This window comes from Pelobates fuscus, chromosome 2 (genome assembly GCF_036172605.1).
Source record: "Pelobates fuscus isolate aPelFus1 chromosome 2, aPelFus1.pri, whole genome shotgun sequence".
Taxonomy (NCBI): domain Eukaryota; kingdom Metazoa; phylum Chordata; class Amphibia; order Anura; family Pelobatidae; genus Pelobates; species Pelobates fuscus.
Window position 1 is genome coordinate 63433780 of NC_086318.1, and position 23905 is coordinate 63457684.

General features: G+C 37.3%; 1 protein-coding gene across 3 annotated transcripts in view; it reads right to left on the reverse strand.

The window, feature by feature from the left end:
• Nucleotides 1-23905, reverse strand: part of TPO (thyroid peroxidase) — a 211446-nt gene that overhangs the window by 22658 nt on the left and 164883 nt on the right. For 2 of the 3 annotated variants that reach the window (XM_063442212.1, XM_063442214.1), the window contains 2 exons: nucleotides 21200-21361; nucleotides 6573-6704 (listed from right to left, as the gene is read on the reverse strand). In XM_063442212.1, the coding sequence (XP_063298282.1) occupies nucleotides 6573-6704; nucleotides 21200-21361 (294 nt within the window). The remainder of the gene's footprint in view (nucleotides 1-6572; nucleotides 6705-21199; nucleotides 21362-23905) is intronic. The other variant, XM_063442213.1, reaches the window with a different exon arrangement.

Consider the following 23905-nt stretch of genomic DNA (forward strand, 5'->3'; position numbering starts at 1 on the left):
GGTTTTATTTTCTTTCTGCCTTATATGGGCAGGACAAAATTTTAAAAAAAGAAGAGCATCTAAACACAAAATGGACAAAAAAAATAAACAAATCCTTTCCTAAATAAGCACAGTAACCTTGATTGAGTCAAAATGGGCAAAGCTAAACAAAACTAATTCCAACATGCATATTAATGAATTGCCCAAAGGTTGCGAGTCCTAAGGTAGATTAATGATGCAAAAGCAAGCATTTTTAAGGAACACTCTATGGTTAAAAATGTATATATTGTTTTCAACCGTAGTGTGTTACTTTTCTATGGGCTCTCTTTTGGAATAAAAAAAGCACAATGAACATTATCTTTATTCCAATACTGGGACAATCTCTTCACTGCAACTGCTCTGTCTCTTTTGAGATCATCAGAGCAGAGCATCGCTGCAATCTCTGTGAGACACACAGGGCCGGACTGGGGATACAAAGCAGCCCTGGAAAAAAAAATCTATGCCAGCCCCATAAGTCATTGCGCCATATATTGTAATACGTAAGGCTATGTCTTGCCACCCCAGATCATTGATATATATGTATATATATATATATATATATATATATATATATATATATATATATATTGCTTTTTCTAATATAAAATATTGGTCCTTTCAGAGTAAAATGTTTAATTATAAGCATACTCACATGCAGACACAGACAATCTCACTGACACACATAAGCTCATTGATACACAGCCTCATAGACAATCTCACTGATATACATAAGCTCATTGGCATAAAAACACAAGCTCACTTACTAGCAGGCACACACACACACACACACGCAAGCAAGCTCACTCACTAGCAGGCGGACACAGCTTAATGTAGTGCTTCTGCTTCAGAGAAAAGGCAGTGTTTACATTGCCTCCTACTGACACCTCTAGTGACAGACACTCAGACGGTCACTAGAGGTGCTTCCTGTGTCAGTGCAGATTGGCTGAGATCATCAAGCTTGATGATCTCAGCCATAGAGGCAGGGCCAGTCGAGGGAAGACCAGCACGACGTGGGGGGAAAAAGTGGTGAGTAAAAACATTATTTTTAAAAACACACAGACACACATATTCCATGACCGACAAACACACACACACACACACACACACACACCATGACAGACACACACACCATGACACAGAAAGAAACACACACACACCATGACACAGACAGACACATGCACACACACACACACACACACACACAATAACAGACACACACACACCTTGAAAGACAGACCATGACACACACACACACACACACACACCGTGACACAGACAGACACACATTACATGACACAGACAGACAGACACACACACCATGACACAGATAGACACACACCATGACAGACAGACACACACCATGACACAGACAGACACACACACACCATGACACAGACAGACACACACCATGACACAGACAGACACACACCATGACACACACACATGACAGCCAGCACAGCAAGCTCCCCCTGCAGCCACCATCAGAGTTCCCCCTGCGGCCGCCATCAGAGCTCCTCCTGCGGCCATCCAGCACAGACAGCTCTCTGCCCAGCCCCAGGTGCCGAAGGCCCACCAGGAAATTTCCTGGTATCCCGGTGTGCCAGTCCGGCCCTGGAGACACATTAACAGTGTGCGGCGACACCATGCTAGAAGTGATGAGGCCGAACATGAAAACTTTAGTTTATGAGAGGTCTTTAGGAGGAAGTACCTCTAGTGGCTCAGGTTTGTTCTCTTACAAAAGTAAACATTGCAGTTTCAATGAAAAATCAATGTTTTACATTACCAGAGAAAAGGGACATATCTAAACACCAAAACCACTACACTGATATGCACGCTTAGAGTGTCCCTTTAAGTAACACGCTTAGAGTGTCCCTTTAAGTTTAATTATATCTATTCCCCTATATTTAGGATTAAAATTTGCACTTCTTGTATGTCTTTTATAGAAATAATAGTAGATCTTCAGAAAACTATGTACCACATTTAGCTCAACATCTTTGTCCTGTTACAAATAAACAATACCCATGCAGTATTAAAAAGTGTTAATTAAAAACAGGTTGTTTATACCATCTCCACAGATTTTGTTTATTCTCTTTGTAAGATTACGAATTCTGTCACTAAGATAAATTGAGATGTATATCATATTGATGTTTAAAACCTTTTGATTCAATTTATTTTTGGCCCTTAGGCTGTTTACCTCATTGAGTGATAATAAAGCAGCAATCATTTTGTGTATTGCACAGATGATAAATGTAATTTCCTTGCATGCTCATACTCAATGTTAAGGTGTATGCTTCTATCTGAAATATATTATATAAGTAATATGGTTTAAATGAACCAGTAGAATGAGTGAATATAAATGATATATGTTCAGTAGAATTAATGAATATAAATACATATATGGAAAGAACAAGAAGGAGAGTCAGCGTTAAGCTGCCACAGAGAAATATATAATACACAGTAAACGTCTGCACACCTTTACAAAAAGGGGAGTTCCCTCTAATCCCCTCGTAGTAGATAGAATACAAAAACACAAAATAGAAAGGAAGGGTACGCCTAAATCACATAAAAATATACATATAAGTCCAAAACCTTATCATAAGTCCAGAATTATATGATCCACGAAAATATGGAAGGTACTTGAGAATGGAGGTAGTCTTCACGGATATACACTTGTAGTTCAGTGGAAATATGTAGAAAGAAAACAGAAACAAGACCCCAATGGTACAGTATGTAGACAGGGTAAAATAATAAAATGGTAGTAATAAGTATTACTCACACTTTACAGAGCTAAAATCCAGCTCTGATATTGAATGCGTGAAGTGGAATAATCCCCACTCAAGGATGTATGAAGTGGCGCTGGTCAGCAGGTATGTAGTGTGAGTCAGAAGTCCAGCGTTGGTACGGTCCAGCCGAAAATTTAAAAGGAGATAAAATATAGTGCTCTCTGTTTTACGGATAAAACAGTATAAAAAGATAAAAATATACTCATGGTACATAGAGCAGGCTATACTGCTCGATGTAAGCGTATGGGTGGTATAATCCCCACCTATGGATTCTTTGTGCTTCTTTCTTAAGTGCTGAATATTGGTGTAGCCAGGAAAAATAAATAAGTACAATATAGAATAAAAAGGAATATGGCAAACAAAATATTTGGTGCCAAAATAATTCCTTTATTACAAATTATTAAAAAAACAATATCTTAACGCGTTTCGCCTAAAGAGGCTTCTTCAAGTAGATAATAATAATAAAAAGAACATAGCCTGACATACATAAGTTTAAAAAGGGTCTAATAGTATTGATAGAATTTGAATTTCCCGCCATAATGACGTCATTACAATAACATTAACATAATGCATAAAATAAAAGTCACTTTTAAGTTTAGTGGGGTAAAGCAGTATAAAAAACTAGGTGTGTATGGCCATTTGCGACGAAAACCAAAGCTTTTAAGCACATAAAAAATGAAATTGAAAGAAGTCACGTGACGCGCGGCTAGAACACTTCCGCGTCACGTGACAATTGAATGGAACGCATGCGTCCCGTATCAGTGGGACACATGAATACCGCTCGAGGATGACGCCCAAGAGAAGGGGTTAGTAAAAAAATCGTCATCTCCCAGGAGGGAGTGATTAAAATAAACACAGTGAGAGTGTCTGCCTGCTGGGGGGCAGGCAAGCACTCCAGCATAAAAAAAACACTATGGGAGACATGGTTTCAAAGCCCAAAAGGTGCATAGGTAAATAAGAAGAAAACACAGTTATAAATATACTGCAAAAAGGATATATGAATGTAGAAACTTATCAATAAAAGCATAACTTATGCTTAAGAAATGTAAACATATATAATATATTATGAATAATGTAACAAATGATATTTAATTTATACAGAACATAAAAGCACTATAATTTAAAATATGTGTATATATATTAAAATATAAGCCTAAGCTAAATATTAAAAATATAGTAAAAGATATATAGTAGAATATAATAAAATGATAAAAAAATTAGAGTAAAGGATATATATCTAACAAAGACAATTATACTAAGGTACCATATGTATTATAAAAAATTCAAAAGATCAAAGTCTATATTAAGACCTCTTGGGGTAAGGGTTTTCAGATTGTAGGCCCACTCCATTTCTTTTTTGCCCAAAACTTTTTTAATGTCTCCACCTCTCCATGGAACATTACAAATATCTATACCAATACATTTTAAATGTTTTGGATTCTTTCCATGCTTTAAAAAGTGCTTGGACACTGAGTGATTCTCATAGCCTTTTAGAATATTACGGCAGTTTTCGGCCAATCTATTTTTTAAATCCCTAGTGGTCATACCAACATATTGTAATCCACATGGGCATTCCAGTAAATAGATGACGTTTCTTTTATTGCAATGAATGAAATGTTTTATCTGATAGGTTTTCTGTGTGGATGAGGATTTGAAAGAGGTAGTTTTAGATTTAATAATGTCACTTGTGCGTTTGCATACTATGCACTTATTACATTTAAAAAAAAAACCCACTAGGTTTAGATAAAAAAAGTGGAAGGGTTGGGGGAAGGATTGTCATATTTTTGTTTAGTATAATCACTTGTGAGGATAGACTTAAAGCTGGGTTCCCCTCTGAATATAACGTGTGGTTTATCAGGGATAACCCCAGCTAGAGTCTCATCATGTTTCAATATATGCCAATGTTTCTTAATAATCTTCTTCATAACATTGCTTTTGTTATTGAAGTCGGTCTGAAGCAATACTGATCAATCTGATAGAGTTTAACACTTAAAATAACTGATGTTAGAGAAGGGGAAGGAGGGGGGTAAGTGGGGTGCCATTGATAGCAGAAGATGTGCCTGAAAGTGAAAGGTGCAGGTTGGCTGAGAATAGCCAGAAAAAGAAAATAAACAGAAGAGAGTCAATAAAAAAACAAAAGAAAACAAAAGAAAACAAAAAAAACAAGAAACCAGCAGAGCAGGGCATGCAAGTATATAGCTGTATATGTGTATGTTTATAAAATGATCCAATAAAGGTGAAGGAGAATATTCAAAAATAACTATATAAGACGTTAAGATGTGTGTTTATAAAAGTAGTGTGTAGTGTGTGAGAAAAGCCAGAGTCTATATTAAGTCCTTCATTTCTGGTGTTGGAATGTGTGATCATTTTCATCTCAAATGTCTTTCGTTCACGAGAGTCTTTAAAATTCCCTTTAAGAACTTTAATCCTGAGGTTTTAGATGGAGTGACTAGTCTGGGTGAAGTGATGACCAACAGGGGTACAATATCCATTTTCCTTGTGGTTCTTGATTGTGTTTTTGTGTAGATTCATTCTGAGATGCAGCTTAAGGCAAGTTTCTCCAATGTAGCAACCTTTGTCACACACTGTTCACTGTATCTATACAGACTTCCTCAATAAACTTAACCAGATAAATGAACTACCTAAACAAACACTATACTAGTAACAATGGATGTGTAATCCTTATACAGTAACATCCCACATAAGGATGGTATTGAGGCTTGCATTAAATTTCTCTCATCCTACAAACCAACACACAAATGTGATGTGCAATTATTTCCTAGCTTATAGAATTCATACTCACACACAACTATTTACGTTTTAATAACAATAACTACCTACAAATGACAGGGTCAGCGATGGGCACAAAAATGTCACCCCAATACGCTTATCTTTTCATGGCTGACCTAGAAAACAGATTTTTATGTACACAGCCCCAGAAACTATATACATATTATCGTTACATCGATGATATTGTCATAATATGGACAAAAGTAGAAGAAAGCCGTATAGTTCTTTGGAATTTTCCCACGCTGTGTAAAATGACACAGAGCACTGTGATTGGATGGATTTCAAGCCCACCAATCAGAGTGCTCTTTGTCATTTTACACAGCGTGGGAAAATTCCGAATAACTTTTTCTTCGGAATTTTCCCACGCTGTGTAAAATGACACAGTGCACTGTGATTGGATGGCTTGAAATCCATCCAATCACAGTGCTCTGTGTCATTTTACACAGCGTGGGAAAGTTCTTTGGAATCTGACCCCCTCCCTCCCCTTGTCTAACATCAGTTGTTTTAAAAGTTAAACTCTATCAGATCGATGTGTATTGCTTCAGACCTGAGGAAGAGATGAAAACTCTTGAAAGCTTATCTTTGAAATATTATGTTAGTTCAATAAAGAAGGTATCATTGCATACTGCAATACTCTGGTATTTTGGCATTATATATAATATTACATATATATATATTCTTCTAATGGAGATCTTAACTGTAGACTGTAAAATGTAAGGAAACAAGAAGACTTAGATGAAATCTAAAGATGCACAGAGCGGTTTCCACTTGAATAATAATGACTGATAAAAAAAGATTATTCATTCGAAAGCATGTAGTTTTCAGGAACAGGAGAATCGTTTTCTCATTTTCCAGGCTTTTTGACACTTACTCATAGCAAATACCTCTATGATTAAGTTGAGACCTAAGTGTAAATGTTTAATGAGCATCGAAACTGTACATTTCCGTGCATTTGAATAGCAGAATGAAAAAGTGTTTTACCTACACACGTCCTCTTGTCTTCTCCTAGTTGATATGGGTCTGTACACAAACACTGATAGCTGCCCGGTGTGTTTTTGCAAGTTGCAGATGAATGGCACGGAGGGTTTAGATGTTCTTCACATTCATTTATATCTAAAGAACAGAACACACGTTGTTGTACATGTTGCATTCTCAGTATAATATTGTTTCAAGTGTACAAAATGTGTCCCCAGGTCTTGGTAAGTCATACATAACAACATATAAAACAAGCAATGTTTTGAAAATGTACTTGTTATGGAATCTGTAAGGATAATTGTTTTACTTTTGTGACTCAGTGCTTACAAATTGTCAGGTCTTTTGATATAATCTTTTTAGAAAGCCACATGCAGGGTGAGGGGGCATAAGAGGACTTTTTTTTTCTTGCATTATACCACGTGACATACTGCTTAGTCACTAGATTTGAAATACATACACTTCTTCCCTTTGAAAGTAAAATATGACACAGTGAGAAAGTGGGCAATCAGACTGTCAACAACCTTACAAAACAGCCAGTACAGTGAAAAATGTACCTACAAAAAGTTTTAAAAATGATAATTTTTGGTTGCTTTATAATTTTGGAAAATTGAGCAGAGAATTATGAATTGTATACTGAGATATCCAAACCGGAAATATTCTCCAACTCAGTTTTTTTCCAGTTTCACTATTTGTGGCCTAAAAAAATGAATTTCTGTTGTTAATTCTCCACAGTTTGTAGTTTAGGCAATACATATCTTCTACCAATTATATTTTAATCACAAGCGTGCTGACATTTTTGCAGCAATATTTAGCTATATGGAATATACAATTGTATATAAATTAAATATGCCAACAATATGAAGAAAAAAAATGCAAAAAATACAGGGTTATTTACTTAAGTTTACTTAAGACTTTTCTCAAATTATTCTGAATTGTAAACCTGAGGACAAAACAGCTGATCTGGAAAAAATCTCTAATCAACAGTAACAGCTTGGCAATTTTGCCTTAGTTTTGTCATTCAGCATTAACTCACAAAAACGTGGCATCAAGCAAGTAACCCTGTAAATTCAATTTAAGTGAGTAACTCTAATAAATCTAATGATCAAAAACAGCAAGTACATTACTACACATGTATCCTTTGTATTTGTCAATGGCCACACAAATGGCTGTAATGTAGATACCCCCTTAAGGACACATGACGGAAATATTCAGTCATGATTCTCTTTTATTCCAGAAGTTGTGTCCTTAAGTGGATACTCAGTATTTAGGAACTTTAGCAAATATAGAGCTAGCCATTGTACAAATATGATACATATAAAGGTCATACACATAGCTGAATGCACTTTCTTTCTTAAAAATAATGATATGGGTTAAGAACACATTTTCTCATTGCTATAAATCGACTACAAATTCCCATTGTTAGAAATATTCATTTTTTGTAAAATATTTTTTTCCAGAAACAAAGATGTCTGAATCATTCTTAAGACTGGAAAAGCATCAAGTAGGTCTTCTATAAAAGCTGGGGATACATAGTTGAACAAGCTGTTGCAGTCTGCTTCTGACTCTAACATCCTTAGCATAAAAAAAAAAGAACTGAAACACTCTGATAAACTGTGGTATTTATTGCAGGAAATTACAATTCAGAATAAGGTCAATGCTCGATTTATGGGCACAGTTTTAAGCCTTCTGGCCTTTTCGGAAGCATTAGTAAAAATATAATAAATCATATTAACACATTCTTTTTGTATTTGAAAAAAAAATGTGTTACTAACTATGGCAAAAGTACAGATACAAGAATGTGTTGTAAGATTGACAGCATATAGGATGGAGTGGCTTGTCCTTAAACTTTAAGGTTCATTGCACATTCTGCAGGTTTATAGACAGCAATGAACTTCTCGGATTGTCACTAGAAAGGTCAATGGAGTAATATAAATGCTATTTTTAATGCACAGCACCTTTAAATAGAAATAGCCATGCCAAGAGTTGTGTTAAATCAGCATCTAAGTGTATAGGCTCCCATTGCAAAAGCATTATTTTACTACCCCTATAAAATGTGGAAGTGATTTCACGCAAATGTACACTCTAGTGTCTAGACCAGCAAAGGGTAAGAAAGACTCTAAACAAATATCCTCGAATAACTGATCAACATGAGTATATGTTATTGAATGATGAGTTATTCTTGGGAGTCACCATGCTATAATATTGGTGTACAGCTGTCCTCCCAATATATATCCAGAAAGCCCAACACTTACTCCCTACCTTCTTGAGAATCAGATAATATGTATCTGGGTGCCTGAAAAGAAGATAGAGTAATCTCCTGGTAACAAAGCAAGCAAAAAAATATGTAAAAAGAAAGTTGTGTGATCATCTATTTATCAACCTATGGATGTGATGGGTACCAGTACTGGGTACACCTATTTGTTAAGACACATTAGCTGGACTTGAGTAATGACCTCCAATCAGAGCTGCTCCACCCACAAGCTGAATTAATGAAAGCCACCTAGGGTGTAGTCTCTGGGTGACTGTCAGGAGTGGAGCACATAGCACAGTGCTCCCTCCTGCCAGTCACTGCATGTAGCATGGTCGAGCCCTAGACTGGGGTAGATGAGCTTCTGTATCCCCTACCTGGTCTGACAGAAAGTGCTCACTGAGAGAGCCAAACTGCTTAATGTCAGACCGGGGAGAGGTCTACCACGGTCTGTGTCTTGGTCATGCTACATGGATGAAAAAAGTTAGCTGGAGGGAAAGAACCACATGGAGGGGCTGTGGAAAAAGAGACACACAAAGGGGTTGGAGCCAAAGAGACACGCACTGGTGCTAGGGGGACAAACAGACACAGAGGGGATGGGGGAGACAAAGACAAACTCAGAGGGGCTTAGGGAGACAAATAGACAAACAAATGGGCTGGGGGTCAAAGAGCCACACAGAGGGGCGGGGGGAGAAGAAAGATATAACAAGATGCTAGAAAGGGAAAGAGACACACACAGGGGATGGGGAAGCGACACACTGAGGGAAGAAAGAGACCCACTAAGGTGCTGAGGGGAAAGAGACACATAACATTAGTAATTTTTGTTTTTTTCTTGGCTGGGGGGCGCAAGTTGCTGGACTTGCCTAGGGCGCAAAATAGTCTTTCATTGTCCTGTCTCCATGTCATTCAATCATCTACATTCTGGGAAATAATTCAAAATATTCACACAACAGTGATCATCCTTAATTTGATTACTAGCCATGTGGCCCAAGCTACATTGGTACAACCTCCACCATCTTGAAGAACATTTTTACAACAATGGGCAACACAGTTAAGAGCAACTGATCATATTTGTCCTACAAATTTTTTCACTGCAAACAGTTGCCCAAAATATGTAATAAAGACTGTTTTGCAGCTTACTATTTACTTCAGATGTTTTCACATTGTGTATGTTTTGTTCTTAAATCCTTTTACTTTCTCTCATTGTTCATTGTTCACTTAAATACTTGTACGTTTTATGTTTATATGTTCTGTTTCATTATCACATTTAGGTATGAAATATTTTAGCAGTGATTTTACTTGGCAACATAACTAATCTGGCAAATTTTAATGTTAAAAAAATGGAAAATCAATCCCTATATTTGACCCTGTAACTTTCAAAAACATTATAAAACCTGAACATGGGGGTACTGTTATACTCGGTAGACATCGCTTAACACAAATATTAGTGTTTCAAAACAGTAAAACAGTAAAACGTATCACAGCAATGATAATATCAGTGAAAGTGCCGTGTGTAAAATTGAAAAAACATCACTTTCACTGACAATATCATCGCTGTGATATGTTTTACTGTTTTGAAACATTAATATTTGTGTTCAGAAAAGTCTCACAAGTAAAACAGTACCCCCCCCATGTACAGGTGTAATAAAAAGTTACAGGGTTCAACACAGTGCTAGCAAATTAAATTCTCTGGACTTTCAGCCAGGGTTGTCAGGCAGGTCCCTCAAATTGCAATCAATAAACTTACTTAATTATGTAAAAATATCACATAAATATGCACATAGAATTTAAATATATATATATATATATATATATATATATATATATATATATATATATATATACATATTTATATATTTGAAGTTTATGTGTATATTTATGAAATTATTTATTCAATTATGTATATGGTACATAATTGAATAAATAATTTCATATATATATATATATATATTTCATATTGATTTATATATATATATATATATATATATATATATATATATATATATATATATATATATATACAGTTGCAAGAAAAAGTATGTGAACCCTTTGGAATGATATGGATTTCTGGATTTCTGCACAAATTGGTCATAAAATGTGATCTGATCATCATCTAAGTCACAACAATAGACAATCACAGTCTGCTTAAACTAATAACACACAAAGAAATGCTGCCATGTTTTTATTGAACACACCATGTAAACATTCACAGTGCAGGTGGAAAAAGTATGTGAACCCTTGGATTTAATAACTGGTTGAACCTCCTTTGGCAACAATAACTTCAACCAAACGTTTCCTGTAGTTGGAGATCAGACGTGCACAACGGTCAGGAGTAATTCTTGAACATTCCTCTTTACAGAACTGTTTCAGATCAGCAATATTCTTGGGATGTCTGGTGTGAATCGCTTTGTTGAGGTCATGCCACAGCATCTCAATCAGGTTGAGGTCAGGACTCTGACTGGGCCACTTCAGAAGGCGTATTTTCTTCTGTTTAAGCCATTCTGTTGTTGATTTACTTCTATGCTTTGGGTCATTGTCCTGTTGCAACACCCATCTTCTGTTGAGCTTCAGCTGGTAGACAGATGGCCTTAAGTTCTCTTGCAAAATGTCTTGATAAACTTGGGAATTCATTTTTCCTTCGATGATAGCAATCCGTCCAGGCCCTGACGCAGCAAAGCAGCCCCAAACCATGCTGCCCCCACCACCATACTTCACAGTTGGGATGAGGTTTTGATGTTGGTGTGCTGTGCCTCTTTTTCGTCACACATAGTGTTGTGTGTTTCTTCCAAACAACTCAACTTTGGTTTCATCTGTCCACAGAATATTTTGCCAGTACTGCTGTGGAACATCCAGGTGCTCTTGTGCAAACTGTAAACGTGCAGCAATGTTTTGTTTGGACAGCAGTGGCTTTCTCTGTGGTATCCTCCCATGAAATCAATTCTTGTTTAGTGTTTTATGTATTGTAGATTTGCTAACAGGGATGTTAGCATTTGCCAGTGACTTTTGTAAGTCTTTAGCTGACACTCTAGGATTCTTCTTCACCTCATTGAGCTGTCTGTGCTGTCCTCTTGCAGTCATCTTTACAGGACGGCCACTCCTAGGGAGAGTAGCAGCAGTGCTGAACTTTCTCCATTTATAGACAATTTGTCTTACTGTGGACTGATGAACAGCAAGGCTGTTTTATAACCCTTTCCAGCTTTATGCAAGTCAACAATTCTTAATCGTAGGTCTTCTGAGAGTTCTTTTGTGCAAGGCATCATTCACATCAGGCAATGCTTCTTGTGAAAAGCAAACCCAGAACTGGTGTGTGTTTTTTATAGGGCAGGGCAGCTGTAACCAACACCTCCAATCTAATCTCATTGATTGGACTCTAGTTGGCTGACATCTCATTCCAATTAGCTCTTGGAGATGTCATTAGTGTAGGGGTTCACATACTTTTTCCCCCTGCACTGTGAATGTTTACATGGTGTGTTTAATAAAAACATGGCAACATTTCATTCTTTGTGTGTTATTAGTTTAAGCAGACTGTGATTGTCTATTGTTGTGACTTAGAATGGAAATATATACAGTTGCAAGAAAAAGTATGTGATCTGATCATCTAAGTGTATTTTGATATATATATATATATATATATATATATATATATACTTATATCAACATACAGTTAGAATAAAATTACATATATATGTATATATCTATATATATATATAATTTTTACATTTTTTACAATTTTTTAAAATTAATTATTATTTATTTTTTATAATATATATATATATATATATATATATATATATATATATATATATATACACACACACACACACCTGTAATTTTACTCTAAGTGTATTTTTATATTAATATATGTATATATTAATTAAAAATACACTTAGTATGACGTTATATATAAGATATATATTATATACACATATACTATTATATTTTTATTTAATAAATATTTATTTTTATTTTACAGATGCGGGCTGACTGCCTGTCAGTTCAGGCAGTCCCCCTCCAGGCAACAATATTGACGCCTATTGTGGCCATGTGACAGCTCTATCAGAGCGGTCACATGGCCCTCGGGGGCCTAATTTGCTGAGGAGGGACTGTCTGGGCTGTCAGGCAGTCCCCCCAGAATGGGAGCAAAAGGAAGGAAGCTGGGTAAGAACTAAGAATACCACGGACATGCTAGGTACATTTGCGGTCCTTAAGGGGTTAAAGTACCACTCCAAACATCGTAACTGCTACAGTCTGCTGTAGCGTAAATGGTTCCAGGAGTGCCCTGGTTCCTCTTTGAGAATAAGTAGTTAAACAATTTAAGAATAGTTTGACAACTGGGTCCCATTAGGTGTCTTTGGCTGCAGCTCTGCAGGGCCACTCTGTTTGAGAAAATCTCTCAGTCAATTAATTTAACTTTGCAATGGGCCATGCTTGGCTCACGGGAGACATGTGGATGGGTGCCTGAAGAACCAGATATGTTGCCAAATCAAACCCTGTAGTCAGGACCAGTGCGTCCATAAAGATGGCCTCTGGCTGGGGACTTGGATTTTTTAATTCTCCTCCCTCTCCCTGCAGCCAGCACAGAGCAGGAGCTGGACAGTAAAGTCAGCCGGCCTCCTCTGATGATGTCAGGAGGAGGGGGTGTGACTTCCACTACTCTTCTCCCAGTGTCCCCAGCAATCCGCTGGGAGTCTGGGAGAAGAGCAGTGGAAGTCACTCTCCGTCCTCCTGACATCATCAGGAGAGGCCGGCCGACTTCCATGGCTGCTCTGTGCTGGCTGCAGGCTTCTGCTCCAGGCTCCAAGCTCCTGTCCACTCCCCCTGGTCTATGGTAAGACTCAGGGGTGGGGGACTTTTTTTGTCAGCCCATGCGCCCCTCTACAGCCCCTGCCCACCACTCCTATGGCCCCTGTGCCCCCTCTCAGCCCATAGCCCCTCTACAGTCCCTGTTCCACTTTCTAAAGCCCCTGTTCCCATTTTACAGCCTCCGTGCCCTCCCTTCTAAAGCCCCTGTTCACCCCTTCTATTGCCTCTGTGCCTCGTGCCCCCTTTACAGCCCATGTGTGCCCCCTCTAAAGCTATCGTGTCCTTTCCCCCTCTATAGCCCCTATGTGTCCCCCTCTACAGCCCCTTTGTCACTCCCTACAGCTCTAGCCCCCCACCAAACATGGTCCCCACTTGTACATACCCTATCCCCCACCACAGCCCCTGACCCTATACCCCCATATATAGCCCCATTTCACTAGGAATAAGGTGGTCTCAACCCCTGTGGGTTTTTTGGGGGGAGGGAAGTGGGTGGCAACCTGCTATTTTGCCTGTGTAGCTAAAAATCCTTACACCAGCCCTGCCTCTACTGCCCCTATGCCCCACCTTCTACAGCCTCTGCCCCCACAGATCTTGTCCCCCTTTGTACATACCCTATCCTTCACCACAACGCCTGACCCCCTTCTAGAGCCCCTGTGCCTACATCTTCAGCCCTTTTCCACTAGGAATAAGGTGGTCTCAACCCTTGTGGGTTTTTTCTTTGGGGGGGGAGGGAGGGGGGGGGGGCGAAATGCTACTCTGCCTGTGTAGCTTAAAATCCTTACACCGGCCCTGGCTGTAGTGGATATGGTGCTTGGAGTGTTCTTTTAATCCTAAATTTACCATTGTGTTTCTTTTATATTATTCATTTGTTTTAGGATTAGGGAACTAAGTTTAGGGTTCCTTTACTCTTAAGGCGCCTTATGATTAGACATGGAGAGTATTGGTTGGAGTTATACCCCTAGGTAGCTGTTATTATTTGTTTTTGATGCCATTATATTAGTTACTCTGGTAGATAACTTAGCATTCTAGATGGCTAAATAGTACTGAACTCTTGTCCTCTACTTTTAATACAATTTCATGAATTCACCTTCAAGTTATTGTACTTATTTTATGCAGCACAGAACCTGCAGTAACAGCTGAATTGGGAGATCATCAGATCACTGAAAAGGAAGGAAGCTGTCAGGGAAATAGACCTGTCTATAAAGTGACACTAAAAATCAATAGACCCTGCACATTTGCTAACTCTTTCACTGTCACGGGAGCCTGCAATATATTGCAGGACAATGGCTTTTTGGCACATACATTGGAATTGATCAGTTTAGCTGAAAAAAAGGGAAAAAAGAGTTGAAACTAAATTTTTTATTTTATTTATTTACAAATTTCAACCTTGAATTAACTATAAGATTGTTAGATATAATAACAACAATAATTGTATGTTAATTAAATCTTAAAGGAACCATAAAATAACAGGAATCCAAATCTGTATTCCCTATGTTATGGTTTTGCTGTCCCTAGTGGTATTCCCCCCACACCTCAATTTTGAATAGAAAGAGCTAAAACCACTTTAATGTCATGGAAGAGTCATGGCTTCCCTTGCAATTGTCCAATCTAATAGAGGAGAATTGCTTGACCAGAATCAGTTTGGATTCTGAGCTCATCACTCTGTTAAAACAGTTCTGATCAAAGTATTCAATTATGTAAACTCTGCAAAATCTAGTGGTCACTGTTCTATTTTAATTCTCGTTGACCTTTCTTCTGCTTCAACACTGTTGATCATCAACAAATTATTCTCATGCTTTGCAATCTCAGTCTATGAGATATAGTCCTCTCCTGGTGCTACCTCTCCCAGCGCTCTTCTTAGAAACATAGAAATATAGAAACATAGAATGTGACGGCAGCCCATCTAGTCTGCCCAATTTTTTAAAATTCTTTCATTAGTCCCTGGCCTTATCTTATAGTTAGGATAGCCTTATGCCTATCCCATGCATGCTTAAACTCCTTTACCGTGTTAACCTGTACCACTTCAGCTGGAAGCATATTCCACGCATCTACTACCCTCTTTCTCTGGCTCTGCCTATTCTCCACAACTTTAACTGGATGGATGCTCCCTTCTTTAAACTTAACCTGTCCAAAACAGAACATCTTGTCTTTCATCCTTCAAGTGTTGCTCCTCTTGTACCTGTCTCCCTCCAAGTCAACGTCACTACCGTCAGCTCTATCTCTCAGACTCACTGCCTAGGTATTCTCTTTGACTTCAACCTCTCCTTCACCCCTTCATGCAGTCAATCCTCAAATCCTGCCACTTCCATCTCAAAACTTAGCACACTTCCACCCCTATTTAATGACGCTGGTCCATACTGCTATCTTCTCTCCGCCGTGACTACTGCAACCTGCTTCTCAGTGGTCTTACATGTTCCTAGCTTACAGTCTATAATGAACACCCACATCTCCCACATCTATTCCCCTCTGTCAGCCCCTACATTTGCTTACCATAAGAAATAGGGCTCAATTTAAAATGTAGGTACTTGCTTACAAACATCTACATAACACTGCTTCTACCTACCTAACCTCACTAATACACAAGTATATCCCATCTGGGCCCCCTACGCTGTGCTAAAGACCTACGTCTATCCTCTGTTATCACTCCCACCTCAGGGCTCTCAACCCCTCTGTTCCTGTGCATCTAATTCATCTAGTTACAACTACGTGTTTTTTAGTCCACCCATTGTATAGTGCTGCAGAATTATGTTTGTACTTTATAAATAATAATAATAATAATGAAAAATAAAGTTCAGACCCAGCAGCGCTGCAAGAAAGTCACATCTCCAGAGCTCCATCAGCTGACCTAGTGCAAAGATACCCTTATGGAAGACCCTACTAAGACTCCAAAATGCATACCATATTTATTTAGACTGTAAGCACCCTGTATATTTATTTATTTTATTGTCTATGCAACCTGTTTCAGCCATACTTTGTATATCCTGGGTGCATTGCATATTTCCTTACCTGTATGTCTTTTCTGTTATGCTGAAGAGTAGTTTTACTAGCCCTGTTTTTAATTGTTTCATTTACCTACATAAATACCTCTATTTCCGCTCTGATCTCTATCCTCTGCCCCTCCCTTATTATATTGATATCTACCCAAATGTTAGTTTTGCCTTAACAACCATCACTTGCTTTGATGCACGTCACCTTTATGCCTGTAACGGCACCCCCAGGCATAAAAAGGGTTAACAGCCGTTTAGTAGATCTTCCCCTTCCAGAGACACAGGCACAGCTACTGTAGAACACCAAACTTCCGAACAGGAGAAGCATATGAATGCTGTAAACAGCTGAACCTGAACCATATGAATGCTGTAAACAGTCGAATAGGAAAAACCATATGAATAGGTTTACACTCCTAGCAGTCAAACTGGAACAGCATACAGTAAATCCCCCCAAAGATGAGACAGAGCTCTGTGTTGAGAGTCAAGCAGTGGTCTGTTTATTGACACCAAAAGAACCTTCTTTTATGACGGTTTCCCTTAGATAGGACCACCCACAGGGTGTTACAAAACAACCAATCATGCACGTACATTACCGAAAACACCCCCAGCAATTACACACAAAATCCTCCCCTCTGCCTGTGATATAATTATGTTACGTAATTATCACAGACAGTAAAAATACAGTTTTTACACATACCCTGTAACTTTGAAACCATACATCCAATCTCCATAAATGAGCGACCGCAAGCACATTTTCCTGCCCAAAACAGTTCCATAGATTTGGGCTGTGCGGTCGGTCAATTTCCCCTTCGAATGCACAAATGGGTCAGTTCGTGCAAATAGCACATTGTAACAGGATGTTCGAATTGTCGAACATACATCGACTTTAATCGAAGTGTCGAAGTGGAGGCGACGGTAAGGGTCAGCGGTGTTCGTGTATTTGCGAAGCCGATTTTAGTTCCATAGATTCTTTAGCATACACCGCTGACCGCGTTCGACTAAATTAAAATGGCGCCCACTTCGACGACTTCGGCACTTCGGCTGCATCCGAAGTGCCATATAAAAAGTACCAATCCTTCTCCACAGTATTTAAAAGGCCAGAATGAGTGACATACACTCTGGTATGGCCAAATACTGTTTTTAACCCCTTAAGGACCAAACTTCGGGAATAAAAGGGAATCATGACATGTCACACATGTCATGTGTCCTTAAGGGGTTAAAGGGCCCAATCTCCCAGGGCCATAGTCCAGAGGCAACAGGCGGGCAACCAGGCTCCTCCAGTGCAATGTGGCGAGATTTGTCTCGTCACAATACCAATCACCAGCTTTATTGCAGGCCTATATGATCCTCATATATCCATCTCCAACAGCCTGAGTTAAATAAAAAATGGCTTCATACCCAGCAGTGCTGCTAGAAAGCTTGTTTAACATTGCACGCTTAGGAGGACAGAGACACTGAATCCATACCACTTCATTAACCCCTTAGTGACCAGACCATTTTTCAATTTCAATTGGGCTGTTTTTACATTTCTGCTTTGTTTGTGTCTAGCTGCAATTCACCTCTTTCATATTAAATGAAACCGGGCTGTATTCCATGTAAAATATTTATGTATGAAACATAATTTGATATGAAAAATATGAGAAATTAAGAAACGTAATTTTTTTAGTTCTGCATGGCATTTTAACTGTAAATGTAATAATACTGTTAGTTGCTACTGCAATAAAGTACACATATTTGTATTCAGCATTGTCTCATGAGTAAAACTGTACCCCCCCTGTTTAGGTTTTATGGTGTTTTGTAAAGTTACAGGGTCAAATATAGAATGTTAAATTTTTCAGTTTATACACATTGAAATTTTCCAGACTGGTTTATGTTGCCTTTGAGACCAAATTGTAGCCCAGGAATGAGAATTACCCCCATAATGGCATACCATTTGCAAAGGTAGACAACCCAAGGTATTGCAAATGGAGTATGTCCCGTCTTTTTTAGTAGCCACTTAGTCACAAACACTGGCCAAAGTTAGCGTTTATATTTCTTTGTGTGTGAAAAATGCAAAAAACTAATTTTCACACTAATTTTGGCCAGTGTTTGTGATTAAGTGGCTACTAAAAAGACTGGACATACCCCATTTGCAATACCTTGGGTTGCCTACTTTTGTAAATAGTATGCATTCATGGGGGTAATTTTCATTCCTGGGCTAGTATACGGTCTCAAAGGCAACAAAACCAATTTGGCAAATTTCAATGTTAACAAAAAATTGAAATACAAGCCTTATATTTGACTCTGTAACTTTTACAAAAACTCCATAAAACCTGTACTTGGGGGGTACTGTTATACTTGGGAGACTTCACTTAACTGAATATTAGTGTTTCAAAACAGTAAAAGTTATCACAACAATGATATCATCAGTGAAAGTGTAGTTTGTGTGTGAAAAATGCAAAAAATGGCACTTGTACTGATGGTATCATCGTTGTGCTACATTTCACTGTTTTAAAACACTAATATTTGTGTTCAGAAAAGTCTCCTGAGTAATACAGCACACCCCATGTACAGGTTTTATGGTGTTTTTATAAAGGTTGGGTTTTTTGCCTTCGAGACCTTATAATAGCCCAGGTTTTATGGTGTCCTGGAAAGTTACAGGGTTAAATATTGGGCTGGCAAACCAAATTTTATGGACTTTATGCCTGGGTTGTCAGGCAGGTCCCTCAAACTGTAATTAATAAAATGACTTAAATTATGTAAAAATATTACATCAATATATTTGTAAAATTTTAATATATATGTTTATATGTATGTATAAATATATGTATATTTTTTATTATTTTTATTTATATATAGCTATATATATATATATATATTTATATATATATATATATATATATATATATATATATATAGCTAGATAGATACATATATGTATTTATAATATCATTCTAAATGTATTTTGATTTTAATATAAATATGTATATTAATATCAAAATACAGTTAGAACAAATTTAAACCGGTATATCATTTTTTAAAATGCAGTAGGACCTGCCAAAGATGGGGTACATTGACGTTGTGGCAGGCTTATGCAATGTATGATCATATAATGTAACTAAATCCCCATTATTTTTTTTGCCTAGATTAGGTGTTTTTGAAAAAAACTTTTAAAAACTAATAAAATCTGTCAACATTGAAGTTGCTGTTTATTAGATAGGAGAGTGCGCTGGATCTTGTGTAGTTTATTGTATAATATGGCCCCCAGCAGCACCCCATTTAAGCATGTTTAGGTGCGTGCAACCATCCCCCCATGTTTCATATATATATATATATTTGGGAGTCTAGCCAACTCCTTGGTTTTGCACCCCTCCCTGTTACAGGTGCCTCATCTCAGGTCCTTATTTAGCCTTGTACTGAAGAGAGCCTCAGATGGAATTTTTTCCCAAGTAAGTGGTTAATCTCATAAGAGCAGACATTAGAATGTGAGAGTAGGACCTACCAAAGATGGGGTACATTGACGTTGTGGCAGGCTTATGCAATGTATGATCATATAATATAACTAAATCCCCATTATTTTTTTGCCTAGATTAGGTGTTTTTGAAAAAAACTTTTAAAAACTTATAAAATCTGTCAACATTGAAGTTGCTGTTTAGTAAATAGGAGAGTGCGCTGGATCTTGTGTATTGTTTATTATATATATATATATATATATATATATATGGTCTATGTACTTTTATTTAATTTAAAAACTATTTTACAACTTTTATTAACTTTTAAAACGTTTGTACAGGCTCTAGGGGGACAGGGGGCTATACCGGCCATGAGGACCCCGTTTTCACATGGCCCAGGGGAGGGGTGGGAGCGGGGGGGGGGGGGGATGCAGATCAGCTTCAGATCACTGGCGGGGGTCACCAGTGATCAGGTAAGTGCATATTTGCCACAGACGTACTAGTTACGCCCGCGGTTCTTAACGACAGTGTTTTGTCGGACGCACCTAGTATGTCCGCGGTCGTTAACGGGTTAAGATGAAGTGGTTCTTGGTTATTATAGTGTTCCTTTAATACAAAAGTATAGAAACATGGAATGCTCATTGTTGGGTGAAGTTCTTCTGATATTCTGTTTTCTATTTTTGCATTTTTGTTATGTGCAATAAAGTGATGTGTTTTCTATCTCAGTGAGCAATCTGCACCATTATTATATTTATTATATATTTATCATATTTCAAGAGACATCTTGATCCAGACTGTTAAAAGTCTATATTCAACACCTATAGTCCAACTTTGTCTGTGAGTGCAATTATTTGCTAAGCTTGGAGCCTTAATTGTTCTAACCTATGTACTTTTTTCTGGTTTGCTGTATCTATATATATATATATTGCTTTATCAATTCATGTATATCAGGTTTAAGGAAGTCTTGGGAGAAGCAGCATGTTATCATAACATTAGGTATATTTATTTCAGCACTTTTGGTGGTGATTTGTGGTGTTCGATTTTGCGGTGCACTCCACTTTTTCTTTCTTTTATTTGTTAGTTTTGTTTTTCTTATAGTATATGTATATAGTATGTCGTTATGTAGCAGAAAATAATTGCGTTTTTTTTTTTATTCAAATATACCTGAACAAAATGGTGACTGGGAACTCCAGTGATTTCCTTTACAGGTTAATTCTTCGTACCCTTCTAAATGGTAACCATTGTGACAGATATAAATTACAACATACTCTGAACAAAACACAAAGTCGCCATTTTCTATTTTCTTTGGAAGACTACAGGATCTACCTATAATGAAACAAATACAAATTACTCATTGCCTATTGTGCTGCTTACATTGTATTTGACTTTTTTCTCTTATTGTAAGTGCTGTCTTACAGAAAACAATTACATGTATTTGTTTCTAAAAAGTAATTGAACATTCTAAACAAATACGTAAAAGGCAAACACACCGATTAAACCTCTTCACCATTAACAATATATTTGTGTAACATAGTACGAACATTTATGCTTTATTTGCAATGAATGACTTAGAAAAAAAAGATTTCTCTGTAAAAAAAAAGAAATGATCAATCATTAAATTTCAAAAATGTAAAAAAAGTAGTCACGTAGTTCAATTATTTTAGAAAAAATAAAATAAACATTTTATGACCAAAAAATATTTACTGTCTATCTTTGTATGTCTTTAACTTTCGTTTAAAACTATACGTATCTCATGAAAGGAAACATTCGTTGAATTATTTAAGAAAGATTAGACTGATGGTGAATTGAAATAAACTCTAGTTCTATGAAGGTGGATCTTTCACTTTTAATCTTTGCATATTTCACAAAATTGGTAGATACAATGTGGGTTTGGTGGCTGTGGGGTTCCGCTGAGATGGGTTTTATTTACATCAGGCTGCTCCTCATGGCTGCCACCATCTTCGTCTCAGTTGCCAGGAGCCATGCCTGTACTGTTGTATTGTGCATGTGTGAGAGAACAACACGGAGGTCTATGGAGAATTCCACAAGACTGCAGGATCCTCCTTAGACAAAGCCTGAATAATTTGTGATTGGACAAAAGTTGATGGTGGCGCTCCACCTTTTGTCAACTTTTGTTAACCTCAGGCTTTACTATAAGAAAAACTATACTATATTTTATCTTATGCTATCTTTGTCTTGCTTTGGAATTTCAATGAAATTTCAACAAAGTTTTGATCCGTATTTCATGAAGAATATACCTTATGAAATATTGAAAAGTGACAATTATGCTTTAACCAATTTACTAATTCTTGGCATTAACCTAATATAGCATAATGTTTATTTGAAACAAGTGATGCATTGTCATGCAAACTGTTATTTTGTGTATGTATTGCTGTCAACAACACATAAATTTACATTATGTCAATTTACAATTTTTTTTTAAATGATCAATACATCCTTATCGGTAAAGGTAAGAGAATGAGAATTTTTTAACTTTTAAGCAGCTGTTAAACATGCTGTCAAGTAATAATGCTTTCAAAAATAGAAATGTTAATAGTTTAGTTTAGCAATTAACACAATGGAAAGTGTTACATTCAATTTGTGGATTGAAGGATATTTAACCACTTTAGGACAATAATAATACATTATAACAAACCAGCATTTAAAGATCCTATTTCAAAATGAAATGGCTCACAAATTTAACAAATGCAGGGATATATAGAGCTACAATTACAATTAGAGTGTCCTTTTAAGTGCGCTCGTAAAACGTCTTGTGGGTCAGAGTTTTGAATGGGGTTTAAGGCAATTTATTTGAAGAGTGGGACATAAAATACCTTTGGGCTGAAGCCACTGGTCTTTTTGCCACCTAGCAACACTTCTGATATTTTATATATTGAATGGAATATCCTGTTTATTTTGCAATTGCAGCTCTATATAACCCTGCATTTGTTAAAGGGGCACTATAGGGTCGGGAACACAAACATGTATTCCTGACCCTATAGGGTTAAAACCACCATCTAGCCCCCCTGGTCCCATCATGCCTCCCAAAATATAGCAAAATATCCCTTCTATGCAAGTCTAGAGCTGCTGGCTTTGTCCCTGTTTCCTTTTCACCTGTCCACTGCCTGCTGACATTATCAGAAGTGGTATCCTGATCCAATCACAATGCTTCCCCATAGGATTATCTGAGACTGACAAAGAGGCAGATCAGGGGCAGAGCCAGCACAATTCATACCCAGCCCTGGCCAATAAGCATCTCCCCATAGAGATGAATTGAATCAATGAATCTTTATGAGGAAAGTTCAGTGTCTGCATGCAGATGGAGTAGATACTGAATGTTTGGATGCATTTTAGGCAGCCATGACCCAGGAAGAATCTCTAACAGCCATCTGAGGAGTGGCCAGTGAAGTTATCACTAGGCTGTAATGTAAACACTGCATTTTCTCAGAAAAGACAAGGTTTACAGCAAAAAGCCTGAAGGTAATGATTCTACTCACCAGAACAAATTCAATAAGCTGTAGTTGTTCTGGTGACTATAGTGTCCCTTTAAATAAATGAGACATTCCATTTTGACATAGATAAAATATAGCGTATACTGCGCCTTAGAATTTATACATACATAAACCTTCGTGGGAATGTAGTAAACCTCAGGGAAAAAAAAGAAAGACAAATAATAGTGCAATACAGTATGGTACAATCAAGATAAAATAAGTAATTGCTATAGGAAAACCACTCACATACGCTAGAGCTTATTAGAGCTCTGCTGTATAAAGCGTGGACGGTACAATCCCCGTGTAAGGATATAAGGTGGTTGAAGTGTTGATGGTCCTCCAGATGTCAGTAATATATATAGGAGGTAGAAAAACAAAA